We start from the raw sequence: 17,835 nt of genomic DNA, 5'->3' as shown, positions 1-17,835 counted from the left end.
GTGATGTTATATAGTGTGCTGAACTTGACATAATCTCAGAACAAGAAAAGCAATATGTTATGGTGTCAAAACCAATTTTTAGGCTCATAAAAGCCTCGATTGAGCTCATGCCTGAAATTCATCAGACTGTCAGGGTATTATTTTTGATTTTTCATGTGATTACGTCATGCTTGGTGTAAAACTTGAACTGTATAAGCATGCCAAGCCACAGACATAAGAAAACACGCAGCTGCACCTTAAAATATTTCAACTGTGCCCGCTGTCCTGAACATAGTGTATATTTCCATGAAGAAATGTTTACATACTGATACATTGCTCAGGTTAGGATAGACATCTGAAATACAGATGATTCATAAGTGAGTGGACCATGAGCTAGATGAATCTTTCATCAGTTGCTGTTGATTTGTGATTTAAAATTATAGCACACTTAGTTAAACATTAGGAGTTTTTATGTATGGTTATTCAAGCTGTGAATTCTGAGTTAGTGGGAAGTATTAACTGCCCGATTAGAGAAAAGTGAGCGACAGTGTTTATTTTTCAAATTATTTCTTAGACGTGGTTAGAAATTGGCAGGAGAAAGGATTCTCCTCCTGTTACCTCTACTCTTCTGAAGCTCGCGGTTCACTCGGATACCTCAGAGGTTTTCTACTGCAGTGTTTACACTGAATGCACACGGTCAAGTTCCTTCCAGGTTTCCCTACCAAATTTGGCTGCTCTGCTTAACAAAGAGAGAAGGTGGAACAGGTTATATCATAAGTATGTGCGGCTTTACCTGCATGCACTGTGCTCGTGTGCCTGGGGCAGTCTCGTCTTTTACATCAGCGCACCCTTTGCACAAAGCAGGGCGCTTTCCCCTCTGCCACATCCCAGTTGTTCAAGGCTTTAGTGTGTGTTTGTTCACTAATCACAGCAAACCAAGGAAAGCACACCTTACAAAGTGGAATGACCTCAATTTATACAGCTGTTTGCAAGTTATTCCAATGTCAAAACAAAGATGAAAACAAAAAACCTATGCATGAAATGTCTTGTGGTCCAAGATATATATACTTTGTAAGAAATTAATGCTATTGTAATTCCATTAATGTTTACACTTTTCCCACATAACATTCCTGTTAATACCTTTAATGCAAGAGGCCGTATGGTGCATGACTTAGATGACTATCGGTGTAATCTGAATAATCTGGGCTGATAGCATCCAAAGGATAGATTTATGATTAACTGAGCACATCAACGAAACATAGGACTTTTATCCAACTCTATTGGTAGCAGACATTGAGATTAATCTCATTCTTTGAATGAGGCTTCCTTTACATGCACATTCAAATCTCTTGAGTGTCTTGTTTTCTCTGTACAGCCACTCTGCCCCCCTGTGGCAGGGATTGACACAACCACCGGTAGCGTCACACACCGTCCCATGTCGTGCTACTCCAGCTACAGCTATCATCAGATGATGATCAACATAAATTATAATCAGTAGTTTTTGGGGTTTTTCTTTTTCTTTTTTCAAAAACAGGCTCCTCTCTGAGCTAAACCTATAGCTGTCTTATACTTGATTCTGCCGGTTCAGTGGAATGTTCCATGGTTCATCTCTGTATTTGTAAATAGATAGTGCATGCACTGGAATTATGTATGTTTGCAAATAACTTTGCATGTAAAGATTTTGCAGAGAGTTTACACAGATCAATAAAATCTAATGAGAAATGACCAGCCTCCTGTGTGCAATCAGTGAAGATGAAGACGAAAGATGGGGTCAGAGGAAAAGGGAGCAGCTTAAAGCTACTGCGGTGTAGTTGGTTAGAAAGTTAGACGGTGTAACAAAAGTAATATGGGATATAGAAATGTAGAATTCGTCCACGACTGCTTTTGTGCAACATCTTTTTTAAAATCAAAGTGATAGCCACTGTAATTCGTGTGCGCTTTCAATCCAAACAATATATTAAGTCAAAATGCCTACATTTTATTTTGCCACTCCTTTACCACGCGCGTTTGTCCTGATATCCAGCACCCGCTGTAAACTCCCCCGGGTTGGGACAGGCCTGCACCTTTCTTCCTAAATCTTTTCGCGGGTTGTAGGATGATAAAGCTCAGAGGATCAGGTGTGCGTCACTCTGGGAACTGTGGTCCCGTTCTTGCCCACACACCGAACCCTGCCTTGAGTCAGACACCACACGCACGCACAAAAAACCCCCAGAGCAGCCAGGTGTGTCACATTTCTGACGAGCCTGCACATCGGCAGCCCACACCGTCCACCCCGACGGCACCCATGCCTCCCTCAGACAGAGACCAACGCCTTTCAACTGGCCGGTGCAGAACTACACTGGCGCTGCAGTTAATGCGGAATAAGTCCTCCTTGCAGACATAGACTTAACACTTCAACTGGTCTTGAACAGGACTGAGCATACACCCATTCCTTTTCTCCGTATCATCGCTCATTTTATCAAAAGCTCAGGGTGTGATCGGACCAGCCACCCAGTCTCCGATCGAGTCCTGCCTATGACGGACAGACGCACATCACGTTTCTGCGAGAGGACGCAGCAGGTGTGCGCTCCCTCTACCTCACCCCTGTGGTCCGAATATAAGGGACTCGTGACCCTGCGAAGTCAACAGCGATCCACTCGTCGCGGGAGGATACTGCAGCGTCTGCGACAGAAGCGGCGCCCAGGGTCAAGAAATCGCCCAGAGGTTTAATACGAGTATGCGGTCGGGTCCGGATGCTCCCTGCGCGCTCGTCTCCTCCGGTGCGCCAAAGTTTACCGGGCGCACAAAAGGAGATGGGGCAGAGGGGGAAGCTCGGAGGAGACGCGCCTGGATATTGCCAGGAACGCTGTGGTGCGGCGGTCAGATACGAACAGTTAGGTGAGGACGCTGAAGTCTGCCTCTATTACTTCTTGTGCTTTTCTTCCCTTGATGTGTGGGCCTGTTAGGCATAGAGGGATATTAGTGGCCTCCACGGATTTTTAGGGCCCCCCTCCAGCTGTCTGCCCCTAAAATCTCATTTCACCAGCAGCACTTCCTGGACATACTCTAGATTAATATCATATGAGATAAAATTAGAAAGTATTTTTGATACATTTGTGATACAGTACCTATGAGCTTCAGTGTGATGAGGAGAATATTGAAGTCCTCATAAGCATACTAGATAAATATCACTGGCATTTTACATTAGATGAAACACCATAAACACTAATCCATTTGCACAGACTTTTTAGAGTGATAAAATACACAAAGATAACTTTTTTGACAAGCTTTATCGAATTTAATTAAGCTGGAATGAACTGAATTGAAGCTCAGTTTCGTTTTGTAATTTAGGTGTACAAAGCATGCCCCAAAGTGTCTGAGGAAAGTCAAAGTTTAATGAAAATTCAAGGTATTTGGGACACTATTTCATGGGTGCAGTTACTGCACCAAATTCAAGAGAAATGAGAGTGAAGGTTAAATTGCATCATAAGAAAAGTGATTAGAAAGTCTGCAGAGCATTTATATGGAGAACATGTCAGAGAGATGTTCCTCAGTAGGGTTTTTTTTTTTAAATTAAAGATCTTGGTTTTACAACCCATACATTTTTAATTTTCTAATAACTGTCTCTGAAGCGTTTTGATTCTCAGTCAGGTAATAGATCTCTGCTTGCAACTTGCTTTTCCATAAAGAGCCCTTTGATTTTTGACCGAATTCAACTCTTGCTCTTGTGCACAGGGATGTTTGAGAGTGCAGATAGATGCTGCCGTGAGCATGACCGCCGCTTGTGTATCATCCCTGCCTTCACGGTGAATTATGGAGTCTTCAACCCCAACTTCCACACCGTCTCACACTGTGACTGTGACCACAGGTGAGCCTCATCATGCACACCCAGGCATCTCATACTGAGTCGGAATTCTAAGTTTTCATCGCCTCTAGGGAAACTCGTAAATCACATCTCCCCCTGACCTATTCCCATAATGCTCTGGCTGGCATGGATGGTCAACTAATGACAGACTTGCTCGAAGGCTGCATTTGTAAGTGTTACAAGAACCTTACACTTCTTACTAATAAAAGTGCGCCCCTTGTTGCAATGCAAGTATCAAATTATTTTGTCACTATGCCAATAAATATAAAGCAACTTAAGCAGAAGAACGTGGGGCCATATGATATTACTATTCATCCAGGAGTAATAAATAGATCACTGCAAAAGACGTATAGGTAAATTTATGATGTCAAGACTGAACATGTTGCCATTTTAGTGAACGCTGGGAATTCCATTCCTCCTTTCATAATCTATTATTTAAACCCACAGAGATGCGCTGACAGTTGCATGTGTATTATAATGGCCCTCTAACTCTTGGTGTTATCCACAAGTAGCTGACACACATTTTAAGAATTCACCTCCCAGCCAAAATGTCATGTATTGTTGTGACTGTTGGGACTACCCAGAAGATGTAGACAAAATGACACTGCATTCATGGCTAGTTACCCACCATGTATGTGTTAATTTTGACTGAACTGTTGCTTGAGCTTGGCTTGTTCTTTTTCCGCCTCTCACCAGGTTTCGACAGTGTCTCCTTGATGTGAACGATACCCGTTCCATTTCGGTGGGCTACAGCTTTTTCAACATCCTGCGGGTTCCCTGCTTTGAGCTCAAACAGCAGCGGCGGTGCACCGAGACGTACTGGTGGGGAATGTAAGAGAAACACTGACATTGTTGATTGAAGCTTTAACTGCATACTGTTAGACGCAACTGTAAGTGCAAGACATTTGTTGAGTGGAAAATGCAGGTTCTGTCACATGGGGAGCTAGAGCAGCAGAAGTACCTCCGCAGCTCGTAGGAACATGCCTAACGATCTGCCAAACCTCATAAAATCATAAAAAGCACCTCTACTCTACTTTACTTTACTCTACAACTTTATCTATTAAGTTACAAACAAAAGGTCTTACAAACAAGGTATGTTTAATGATTAACCTTTTGTCTAGCATTAATGTCATTACATTAAAAAACTATACTATGATGATCAGAGTTTAAGACTTTTGTGTTTATCTTTATAGGACAATACAAATTACAAGCTTTTGAAATTACAGATCATACCCCAAATAGCAATACAAATTGTACCTCTTCCTAATTAAACACATATGCAAGGACTTTGGTCTATATAAGTTGAAAATACAGCATACATACTGTTGGAAAAAGGTTCTGTTTTCCATGGCTTGGTTTTCCCACGCATGTTTGCCCTATAGGTGCAAAGTAACCAAAGAGGGTCCATACGCCGTCTTCCCAAGCACCCTCCCGTACAGGACCTCTGATGCCCCAGGCAAATATGGGGACAACTCTGACAGCAACAATTTAACAAGTAGTGAGGGGCAGCATGTGACCGAAAGCCCCTTGATCAGCCCACACAGTAAGTCAGCCAAAAGTGAACATAGATGTGGCTCCAGAGAGCCACCTAGAGGAGACAGTTTCTACCGCAGGGGGACAAAGGGTAGAGGATGTAAAACACACCGGAAACTGTCAACCGTCGCACCCTGCCCCCAGTATCAAAGGCACACACCAGTACTCCTCCAATGAAACTGGGTCTTTTAAATGCTTCTAAAAGTATTGCATTGATTTCAAATGAAAAAAGAGTTGGAAAAAAGAAGAGCACAGAAAGGGCCTGTTGGCTTACCCCACACAGAGAAGCCAAGTTCCACCACAGTTGACCACAAACTCTTGCCTGCAAACATCGTCTGCAACCCAAAGCACCCCACCTTGAACACAGAGACAAAAGCTTCAACTACATCTACCTACAGCCGTCACAGCAGTGACCAAAACCACAAAAAGTCACAAAAAAGTTCCAAAGCAAAGTTGCTGTTGTGGACGCCTGTGAGTGGTGGCACTGTTTGGCCACACTGCAAAAGTCATCTGGAACAAGAAACAACACCTCACACGACAACTGTTAAAGACGCAGCATCTACAAATGGGCTGCCAATCAAAGTGACAATACTTTGGACCTGGCGGCTCAAAAAGACAACAGAAAGACCCAAACAAGACACTAAATACTCTGGAATACAGCTACATTTACAACACCCATCACAACAAAACTAAAGATAGCAGCCTGTCTTCATAAGGACAGAAAGCCACAAAAGCAGATGGACTCCCATCTGCTAGGGACTAATACAAGCCAGGAGCCCATGGGTAGTACCATAGTCCAAAGCACCCATGTAGAAAGAAGCTTAAAACAAAATTATGCATTGCTTAATATGACAGGTTGAGCGCATGCAGCTCCCATCACTTCTGCTGGGGCCTTTTTCAGCATAAGACTCCTGCTCATAACATCAGGTATATTCAAGTAGTTATGATAATATCAGAGTTACAGTAGCTATGAGTCAACAAGCCATTAGGTGCACTAATGCTCAAGCCATCAATGCCTCTCTTTAGTTTCACTTAATTAGTTATTGTAACTAAATTCTGAAAGTTTTTCTATAGCACAACATCAGCAGGCAACTGTTGCTTATTAATGAAAGACAAATGGGTATACCTAGACCATTGATGTGTAAACCTGTGTTTATTTTTGCTCCTGCAGATAATCAGCCCCTGTGTGGAAGCCTCAAACATCTAGATGAATGTAAATACCAAATCCGTCCTTTGGAGAAGAAGTATGAGCTGCAGAACATGGAGTCAAAGACCGCCTACCACTGTGATTGTACCAGCCGGTAACATGACAACATTTTTGCGTTTTTGTCAGTCAGTCTTTCTTTATTTATAATCACTGAAATATATGCCAGGGGCCTGTTTCACATTAGAGAATAGCTGGATAACTGCACTGAATAAAGCCTGGGGAGAAATCTTTTTCTTCAGTCCACGTTTTAGATGTAAAGCGGGAATCCTGCGTCATTAGACAGTGTCAGAACACTGCCAGCACTGGGGGGGGGGGGTATACTGTAATATTCATATTACAGTATAAAGACTTTTTTTTTTTTTTAAATGAAATAAATGAATTTTCCTTGAATAACTCTAGTTGCACCTGTCAAAGACCTTTTTCACAGCAACCATTTTTTGCAAGAACGAATGTTATCGATGGCTGCATTCCATTTAGCTTAGCCACCGGTTCCAGGGTTTTGGTTTGGACCTTTTTTACGGCAGACTCAGGTGTAACTAAGAACATTAACGATGGCTCAGTTCTGTTCAAGTGTCCCTTTAAGCCAGTGTGACAGTGTCACAGCTGAATGGAATTCAGCCATCCATCATTTTATTATTTCCACTTGTGCTTTTCCTGCTGTACCATTTCAAGATGTCTTCCTTGCAAGAGAACTACAGTGCAGACAGACTCGCTGCCACACTTAATGGAACAGAGCCATCATTATTGTTATTGACTGACTAGTCAACATGTCTTCTGTGGAAAAATCATTTTAATAGTGACAGCAGGTTACAAACCTATGATTTAATTTTTTGTTATTTGCATTTGATGGATTTCATTTGATTTGATGGATTATGCTTCTTAGTACTGTAACACTCACACTTGTGCTGCAGCAGCTCATGTATGGTAAGACTATTATTCCTCATTCCTATCTAAAGTATGTTATAAACAATGAGGAAGGCCTGCCCCCACAGGCAGCTCTTTCTTTGTCTGTGTCTCTCTCTGAGCCACACACAAATGCATATCCCGCTAAATTTTTAATTCCTGGCTTGTTTCTCTCTTTACTTCTGTATGTGAGGTGGTAAATAACCTCTGTTACTCTGTCAATGTTACAGCTTGGCTGTTCAGCTCAAAAGCTTCAAGCAACCCAGGATTCTCCCCACACTACTGATGGATTTCGTCTCCCAATACTGCTTTGAACTGCTGAAGGAGAAAACATGCAACAGCAGAAAAAGGTTTTAAGCGTAGATTCGCTTATTCGTGTTTATCTCAGACAACTTCTGGTAGTACCCATCTCCGCTCTAATGTGTTAACTCAGTGTGCCTTTATTTAAAAGATTATTAGGTCGGGTTCTGTTTCTGATATTTTTATACATCTGTTTCTTTTCTAGCTGTTCTGTGGAGGCTTCATTAAAGCCTCTGACCTACTTCGAGCACTTAAGAAGATAGAGGAAAAAGACACTGCTGGGAATGTGAAATTCAGGCAATGACAGAAAAAGAGGGATTCCTGTTTGCCTTTATAGGCGATGCCTGAGGCTGGAAAGAGGAGCTGATATTATGGCGCAGCTCACATGATTACAGACTAAGCTGCCATGTGGAACAACAATGCCTTTTATAAGCTTTAAATTTCATGCAACATTTTCTGTTTCTCTCTGATGGTGTAAAATGCCAGTATGATGAAATAGTCAAGGACTCAAACCCCTTGAATACAGTAATATTTTTTAAATATGCCATGAATGTAAATTTAATATATCTAGAAAGAGCTGTAATACAAAACTGCAAACCATCCGATCGTGCTTTGAAAATGTAATACACACATTTGCTTTTTGTTTCTGTTTGGAAATCATCTGTTAAAGTCATTTTTGCAAACATAATCTATTATCTGCACTGCATATTGATTTAGTAAGGAAAAATAACAGGACATATGCCACACTGCTTTAAAATACAACCCAGGACCTTCCAGTAATCCTAATCCTAAATGAGAAAGTTCAACAACAAATTCTTGTTTTACCTCTCAACTATGGGAATTATTATTCATTACTGGATTGCCACATTTGTTACAGTTTAGTGGAGTGTGATCTGTCCCCACCTCTCATTATATATCATATAAAAGTACATATCTTACTATGTTTATAAAACATCCCTGATCCAAAAATGTTTTGTGAGGACTACAACCTGTTCAAATTGCTCCCTATCTGCCCTTTCATTTTATAAACGCCAATGTCTTACAATATGTTGCACCAGTGTTTTTTAGACATATTATTTGCATTTGCAAGATCCATTCCTGTTCAACTAGACAATTCTCCGGTTTTTACCTCCCCAAAAAAACCACCAGGGTCAGTTTCCAGGATTTAGGGCTACCGATTCTTATAGAATACTTTATGGGTTCCATAAAAGAAGATACAATGCGTTGCTTAAAAATTTAAAAATGTTCTTCGCTTTCTTTGCTCTGCTTTTACCACCTTGTGCATTTTTATATGATTATAACAGCCAAGCAGGCTAGATACAGGACATAATTGTGAACTCAAGGTTTTGTTGCTCATCGCTGCACTTTAAAAGTTGGGTGTATTTAACATGATAAGAAGGGATACATTAAATCACACACACGTAAATGTCAGCAGCTGAGTGCAAGAGTCATTTCCATTGTGGTCTGAGAGTCCATAGGTCTGAAGTACATTAAAGCTAGCAGAAACCGTGAAGTTTGTTATAAAAATTATACAGCATAACCTCTGAACTACGTGATAACTGACCCTTTCTCTTATAATTATTATTGCAATAATCAGTTGTTCTGTTCGATACCAGAATGAACTCCTGATTTTTTGACAGCTTTTATTCTGGCCCGCGGTGCATGCTGGGAGCAGCTAGTTGGCCTTGGAAACATGGCGTCGCACTGACAGCTGGGAGACTTTTCATTATCTTCTCCAGCCACTGACACAGCGGCTGGATAGTCAGCGGAGCCGTATGCCCTCAGGTTTAACGGTTAAATGAGCTTACTACATGTGCAGTTTTAGTCCTGAAAAGACTGTCGTTTCAACGGTGCGGCGCGATAACGGATTTAGTACGGGTGTCACGCCCACTCTGCTCGGTATCGTAACGATACCGTACGGTAAGTTAGCTCCGCTTTCAGCTAACCGGGGCCAGACAGCTAGCAACCGCTATTAGCACGACACGAGCTCCGATGTTATTTGAGGAGGACCTGCCGCTGGTGCCTGCTCACTGCTCGGCTGTCGTCTGTTAGCCCGCACCCTAGCACTACACTGTGCCCCGTCAAACACCATCATCGGAAAACAGGGAGACGGTAACGGCTGTCATGTTATTGTAGCTCGCTAGCAGGCTAGCTAGGGCGTTTCTGTCACTCTTGTCACTGAATTTTTAATGTGCGACCCCTTTGGCAACACTGTCGGAGGAGAGAGCGATGGGCTCCGGGGCTGTGGATTCGTCCCAGTGGCTTTCGGTGAAGGAGGAAACAATTTTCCTCCACGACGGACTCATTCGGGTCACAGATCTGGCCGAACTGCCCAGTGAAATCGGAGTGTCGGAGCAGGGGGACACCGAGCAAGAGGTGGGTGAAAGCCATCTCACTCTCACTCTCTCACACACAGACACGCACACGCACACACACAAATGTTTATATATAGAAACACATGCCCATTGCGATGATCCCTTTTTCTGTGTTTTTTTGTGTGTGTGTAATAAATATGTTTTCACTGTCTTCTGCAACACACCCTTAGTGATAACGGTAGCGCCAGCGCTTGCAAGTTTCCTGCCCTGCATGTTGTTGACCCACTGTTAAGTACGAGACCGATGTCAAAAGGCGCTTCCGGACACTTCCTTCAAAATATTAGTCATGCAACTCGGTCGGCTGTAATCCAATCGCAAACGCAGCAATGTCTAACGTTTAATGTCTATAAGTTTATATGGTCATACTTTGTCTCAGCTTATGACACGTTCAAGCGATGTTATGTATTATTTGCAACCTAATGTTGTGTAGGTGACGCACACTCTTGTATGCTATCCCTCTACCTCAGGTGTCAAGTTGCACAGCCTCAACTTTATTAGTAAAGCAATGGCAGCAACTTCTCTATGTAGTTGACTCCTTAAATTATATCAACCTGTAAACATTCTTTTGGGTGCACAAATAGCAGTGTGGAGACCAGAATTTTGTAGGCTTATGTAGCTATCAATCCACAGACATGTGGTAACTGACAATGACATAGCTCTTGTGGTATATGAGTTGTGGAACTGCAGTATCACCACTTGATGTCAAATGTTTTACGATCCCTGTCAAGTCTAGTATACTCAACAAATAGCTGCCATCTCTCATGACCAATGCTGGGCGTTAAACACTATATACTGTGCGTGGTGGATATGGGTTTTCGTACCCAATACCTTAAAAATAGATTTGTATCCAGCCGATTTTCCATATTTACTCTACTGTTACATTTATCAAGTAGCCCCTAACTTAGAATTCGTTGACCCTAGTTTCAGTTTTGTGCATGGCAAAAGTCATTTTAACGTCAGTTTAATGCATATATTGTGCATGAAATGTTTTTATCTGGAATGCAGGCTTTTATTTTGAAGGCGAAATCTCGAAACCGGACATGTCTATGTTTTTAGATTGTGGATACTTTACACTAAAGCCGATAGAAACTTCGAGCTATCAATGTATATTTACATCCTCGATATTTCGTTACGCTGCCATTTAAAAAACAAACAAACAAACAAAAACAAAAAAATACAAAACAAAACCCAGAGCTAGTAGTATCCATCCTTCTGTAGAGTACATTTGCCGCAGTACTCATGTCACATGTTCATGAGCTGCTGTCTAATCGGTGGTAGGTGATGAATATTATACTGTGACTAACAGTGATGTTTAACCGCTTAAACTAATTTAGCCATAATATGAGTAGTGCCTCAATCTACCTGTTGCCATTAACCATTTTTCACTGTCTAACCATTCTATCCAAAAAATTTTTTTAATGAAGTATCATGTATAGTTGATCGTTGATCCAACTTCCTATCAGGAGTCTCTTGTATTTAACTGACTTTCCATGAGTTCACACCTGCAATGAACCATTACCATTTCAGGATTTCCACTTGATGACACATGATAGGAAAAAAAACCCAACATGATTATATTGGTACACCTCTAAGTTTTTGCATCTATCGAATTTTAACCAACGGGAATGCTCGACTTGGATGCATACAAATAATTATTTTGAAAATATTTTTATATGGTCAACATATAGCATGCCAAATAAATTAAATGTTCAATATAAACCGGGGTTCATTTTAAAATCCTGAAGAAATTCATTTTAATAAGCTAATATTCCAATACATGGGTTTTTAAAGTATGTTTTAACAAGCTCAGAGCTGTATGATGGGACAACTGGCATGTTGGTGCAGTTCCACATTTCATAGTGGGAAGTGTTTTTTTTTTTTTTTTTTTTACACAGGAACTATGCTGAGATTGGTGTAAGGCTTTTGTGCTCATCAACACACTCTGCCTGCTTGATTTAGTTTTTACAATGTACAGTGTGGTGCATTCAACTGTATGTATTACTATGACATAACCTCTTTTGCTCTAATCTCTTGACCGAGTGTCTAACTGGTATTATAAATGACTAGTATTTTAGTTGCCTTTCCCACAATACTGCAATAGATAAGGTTCTAGTATTAGTACCATAAACAGTCATCTATTATGTTATTAGCACTAGGTTTACCAGTGTTAGAAACACAACAGCTGCAGATGGCTCCTCTACTATTCAGCCATCAGCCACATGCTATTTATTTAGGCTGATGCAAGTACATATGTTCTATCGGCAGCTCTGACAGATGACAAACCATTGGTTCATTAATGAAGGTGAATGAGCAGATTTGAACTTGACCCCTCACCCTGTGTTTTGACAGTTTGTTGAGCTCAACAACAGACCTACAGCAACCAACACAGCTTCTGAAATTGTGCTTTTTGTTTAAGCTGATCTAGACCAAGAAGAAGCACCATGGACATGCTGCTGAAGGCACCATGATTGACAGTTGAACTTTGCACTTGGGAAAACCACAAGATATTGCTAAGTGTACTGTTGTTTAGTTTAGCAGCATGCATGAATTGAAGGTTATTTTGCACTCTTACACTGGTCTAATCTTGTACCCTTGTAAGAATGTAACAATGCCACTCACAGTGACCTACAACAAGGTGCACTCAATTGTTATGACATGGACATTTTATGTAATCAAATTCTGCAGCTTCCATATATATCATGAATTTGGGGCTACAGTATTGAATATAAAGTATGGTTACATTATCCCCATGATAATGTCTCAGGGATCCCAAGGATAATAAAATAAAGATGGTAACATGTATGTGGGTGAAACTCATGAGAGTAACATATTAATTAAAGCTTTATGGAAATGGGGAGGTGCAAATAGACGTAGAGTAGCCACAAAAAAAACCAAAAAACATCCTTGTGTTATTTTTTGTTAAGCCTCCGTCTGTCTTCTTATTCTAGGTTATAATCTGATTTTCTACATTTCTGCCCTTCTCTGCGTCCAGCTTCAAGACTGACTGGGTCGTTCGGTGCTGCTTTCGTAGGTGTTGTGATGCTGACTATTTTTATCCACTTGCAGCAGTGTTTTGCAGAGCAAGGTGGAGAAGACCCAGCATCCAGTTAAAGAGTGTTACTGTAACATTAGTAGCATTTCAGATATTGAATCAATACAAATTGTGCCTGCTAAATGGTTTAATGGATTTTTTTTCTTCATGGGCCACAGAGTGTAATCAATATCTGAAATACCGCCTAAGTGCACATGAAGCACATTGTTTCACTTGTGATAGGCTATCCCAAATGTGCTTTGCTATTTCTAACCATTATTTCATAGTCCACAGAACTGTAGACACAAGTGTTTATTCTGTGGAAATGATTCATAGTTAAACTCCAGAAATACTGTAAGTTCTACTGATAAATCATAGGCATGTTCGAAATAGCCAGTTTAGCTTAGTTTTAAACTAAGCTTGGCTGCATATTAGCCTACGGTAAATGTAATACACCTTGTTGACAAACAGGTTGCTTTGGACTCTTCTGAAGGTAGACCAGCCTTACCTGTTCTTTTTCTTAGCAACATAAGTTCAAAAAAGATTTTTATCATCATGCTGTGTAAGCACATAGACTATGGATAAAGTCAAATGTTTGAAATTATTCTCAGGGGAAATTTTGGACTCAGGTGAAGTGGAACACAGAGGTATCTCACACAGCCCCAAATTCAAATCTGTGTAGGTGTAATTTTAATTCTCCACCACTGTGGTCTTTTTTTTTTCGTAGTGTAATTCATATTTCCTGAATGAACACTGTTTGACATGTAAAATTGAATTTGTTTGTAACCACACCAGGCCAGGAAACAGTTTCACTGTTGCTTTCTTTTATAAAGATGCAGACAAATCATACAACAATCATAACTGCTGTTAATGTATTTTTTTCTGTCTTTTCTTCATTGCCCTCCACCCCTGTCCTTCACTCCAGATTCTAACATTTGAGACAAAGAACCCAGTAGAGCTAGCTGAGCGTCTGCGTGCTGTCTGTGGGAATCAGAGTAATGCATATGCACGCCTGCTGGAGTACCGGCTCAATGCTCTGCGTGGCCTGTGGGGGGCGCAGCGGCAGCTGGCCCTGGAGGAGCAGCAGGAGCGAGAGGGGACTGGAGGGGCTGATGAGGAGACCTTGGCCTTGCTCAAAAGACAAGGTCTGCTCCAGCAACCCGAGCAGGCGCCCTTCACCTCCCGTGTCGGTCTGCTGCTGGTCTTCCCCCTTTTGCAGTCCCAGACCCGCAGTGACCCCGCACTCTGCGGTGTCACAGCAGAGGTGCTGCTGGCCTGCCTCCGAGACTGCCAGCCACTCAGCCTCAGCAAAGAGCCCGCTGACTGCCTCAATGGCCTGGAGGGGCTGCTCTGCTCCTGGCTGGAAGATGGTGCCCAGGAGTCAGGCCAACTGCAGGGGCAGGCTCAGATGCAGATCCTCCACACACACAGGCAGAGGGAAAACGCTGCTGCTGCTCTTGTGGCACTTGCCTGTGCTAGGTGAGGACCAACCACCACAATTCTTATGAGCCCTCTTTTGGCTCTTGTAGACAGTGTACTGAACCGATAATATTCAGTATAGGGTTATTAGTGTAGCCAAACACTTTACAGGAGGCCTATTGGTACTTTTTAAGTAAGTAAAAAGAAAAGAGAAGTCATTGAGTCCAAATGACATGTTATTACGTGATTAAACATGAGTAAGAAAGTATCTTAGTGAAAATGCTACTGAATTGCTTCATTTGTAAGTCTACAAGTTAGTCAGTTTTTCCTCACAAGGTTCAAATAAGCATATAATTGAACAAACTGATTCTTTTTTCCTCTTCACTCTTCAGTGTACATGCAACATGAATGATCATGCCTGATTAACACACTGTAGTACTTGATTAGTATATGTATACATTCTTATCTTAAACTTGTGGGTGTAAACAGACTTTACTGTTGTCTGTCAGCTCAGTGTCAGGATTATGCTCTGATGTTCTGACCTCAAATTAGTGTTCACTTTTTTGCTTTTGCAAAAACTTTTGCTTGCTGCAGTCTGAACTGCTGAACTGCTGTAGCTTTAGCCACAGTTTGTGAAACCCATAGGGCAGCAGCAGAGGACCCTTGTGGAGAGACAGGGGCCTACACACAGTGTGTGCATGTGTATAGGAAGGGATGACAATATTTACCCCCAACAACAGTCGAAGAAGTTAAACTCGTAAGTCTAATATAATTAGTTTGATGTTTCTTGAGTTTGTCACCTAGCCCACAGAAGAGCAGAATGTGTTTTTTTTTTTTTTTTTTTTGAGCCTGAACCCTGGTTTCTGTTGGTGACAACTGATCTTGACTTGTCAAAACCAGAACTCTCCACTCTTTGTTCAACCTCTGTTGAGGCTGAGAGCTCTTTGTTGTGGGGAACCATCCAGCCCTAGTGCCTTTTCACAGACAGTGGGAGCTAATTAAAGAGCTATCAGCTTTACTCCCCCTCACCCCCGGTGGGATAGGTTCGTAAATTCACTATGTGAGAGGGTTAAGTAAGCAAATAGACTGCATAGCCATGTGCTTTGTTATCCGCTGTTGACAAAATTTTTACACGGTAAGGTGTAGAGGGGGGGGGCACTGACACAAGACTTACTCATTTATGTTGTCCGTTCCCTGTGGAACACTTAAACACGGAATCAAACATACATCCCTGTACAGCACATGGCAAGAATTCCCTGGTCTCCCAGTAGCATTGTAAAATGTTGGTGAAACGCACGTAAAAAGCTCTTAAGTTTTAACCCCTTTGCTGCCACACAAATTTGATGATATCTGAGACGGTTGACTGTAAAACTATGTGATCACCACAAACACTGTAATCAATATCATCATGTTGTTATCTATGCTTCCTTTTTGTTTTGATGCCTCGTGAAGGTGGTTCTCCAAAGCCACAGAGATAAAACTCAGAATGCCAGAAAAGCACTTCATTAGTTCTGTCTTTGCATAGATATTCTCCCTGAATATAGAATTACTTGAGTGTGTTCACTTAATAGTTAAGTCTTGGATGAGGGGAAGCAGTAAATGAACACTACACAAATTTAAGTAGGTTACTCATTACACCATACAGAGAGTCGCGTTGCAATATAATCTCTCTTGTATTCTAATTGAAAAGATTCTTTTATTCAGATTCAGAAAAGATTGCATTTTAATTCCCGGCACATTACATCACCACATTATCCCTCCATAACTCAAGCTGAGTATTATTCCACTTACTGTTCCAGAAATACTTAATGCTGAGCTTTCATTTGTGTTTCGTGCTGAAGCCTTCGGACTAATCTACCAAACTATTTTCCAGGGGATCTCTGAAGACCTTCATCCACACAGTTCACCTGCTGCAGAAACAAACCGATCTGGGCCAGCTCCCTGTGTCCGATGTCCTGTATAGGTGAGGGCATTACTTTGCTTCATTTGAAAGGTAGTTATTAGTGATTTTCCCAACTTGTAACCACTCTGCATCTTTCCTGCTTTAGACTTTTGCTCCTGGAAGGAGGCCCAGGCTCTCCATCCTGCCTCCTGGGGGGCAAACACAGTGTGTCCTGGGGTTTTGAGGACATGCTGCCCACACCTGATAATTCTGCTGGAGGAGCAGAGAGTAAAGGTAAAAACGCTTCTAAAAACCTCGTGATTGGCCTCTACATTTGTAAAACCCAAAAATATGACTAATATGTCACAGTGGATGCAGTTCTCTCACTTGGCTGTGATGAATTATATCTTGTACACATGTAGTTTTCTGACTAGCAGGTTGTTTAGAGGACTGTGCTTGTTGTGCTTACCATCATAATACTGCCCTTCATCCTGCTTTATTTATTCACCTTTAGATTATTTATAATTCCCTTTTGTCTGAAATGCACAAAGTGTCTGAAATCCCAGTGAGACTGAAGGGGGGGAGCATATTATCTCATGTAAGACTCATTTGGCCTCATTTTACTGTAAAAGCATACATATTGTGAAGACATTTGGGTTTAAGGTGAAATTAAGGACAGGAGTTGATTGTGAGAGTTTTAGGGGATAAAGCAGAGGAGGCGCGAGTGATGTCTCACTCTGCAGCGATCGATCAGCTGACCTTGTAGAATGACGGAAGCTGATCAGGGCATATATCCATATATTCCCTGTTCAGTCATGCAGCCGCACATTTACGCATATTTTCGCATATTTAAAGCTAACCTGACATTAGATCAGGACTGAGTCGCTTTACCCAGATATCTACAGGCATCACAATTCTCAAATTCAGTAAGTAAACAAAGCAAAGAGATGCCTGCACCTTGTTAAGGGTCCAAATTCCGGCTGCTGTTGATACCTCCTCCTACTTTTCATCTCAATTGTCTGTCATTAACCTTGTACTGATTTTTATAATATCTGATGGTTATGCTATGCTATTTTTTTTTTCTTCTTAAGACTTTTGAAAAGTCAAAAAGTAAAACAAGCATTTTCCCCTTTTTTAAAGTTTTATGTACATGTCTTGCAGATACTGACCTGGGGCGCTGTCTAGCTACAGACGGGCTCTATCTGTATACCACTAACTCCTCTGGGAGAGGACTCAGCAAGCTGGGCTCTGGTTTACATGGGACACTGAGGTAATGTAACACTCCTTCCCGTCTGCCTTTCTTTATCTGCAGCATTCAGAGAACAGCAAGAGAGAAAGAAAGAAAGAAAGAGAGAGTAAAAC

At 41.5% G+C, this 17,835-nt stretch overlaps 2 protein-coding genes across 3 annotated transcripts in view; both read left to right on the top strand.

The window, feature by feature from the left end:
• The first annotated feature begins 2,125 nt into the window (after nt 1-2,125).
• On the top strand, nt 2,126-8,547 carry LOC120805500 (group 3 secretory phospholipase A2-like). The gene is made up of 7 exons (XM_040155772.1): nt 2,126-2,856; nt 3,694-3,826; nt 4,520-4,654; nt 5,206-5,366; nt 6,528-6,657; nt 7,697-7,816; nt 7,972-8,547. Exons 1-7 carry the CDS (start codon nt 2,712-2,714, stop codon nt 8,027-8,029), a joined length of 882 nt encoding a protein of 293 aa, XP_040011706.1. The 5' UTR covers nt 2,126-2,711; the 3' UTR covers nt 8,030-8,547.
• Nucleotides 8,548-9,464: 917 nt separating this feature from the next.
• Nucleotides 9,465-17,835, top strand: part of LOC120805054 (probable E3 ubiquitin-protein ligase HECTD4) — a 38,278-nt gene continuing 29,907 nt past the window's right edge. For both annotated transcript variants that reach the window (XM_040154896.1, XM_040154895.1), the window contains exons 1-5: nt 9,465-10,142; nt 14,098-14,651; nt 16,465-16,554; nt 16,640-16,767; nt 17,635-17,743. In XM_040154896.1, coding sequence (XP_040010830.1) covers nt 9,996-10,142; nt 14,098-14,651; nt 16,465-16,554; nt 16,640-16,767; nt 17,635-17,743 — 1,028 coding nt within the window. In that variant the 5' untranslated portion in view covers nt 9,465-9,995. The remainder of the gene's footprint in view (nt 10,143-14,097; nt 14,652-16,464; nt 16,555-16,639; nt 16,768-17,634; nt 17,744-17,835) is intronic.

This window comes from Xiphias gladius, chromosome 19 (assembly GCF_016859285.1).
Source record: "Xiphias gladius isolate SHS-SW01 ecotype Sanya breed wild chromosome 19, ASM1685928v1, whole genome shotgun sequence".
Lineage (NCBI taxonomy): Eukaryota > Metazoa > Chordata > Actinopteri > Istiophoriformes > Xiphiidae > Xiphias > Xiphias gladius.
The sequence above is the reverse complement of the archived record's forward strand: the minus strand, read 5'-3'. Positions and strand labels throughout refer to the sequence as shown.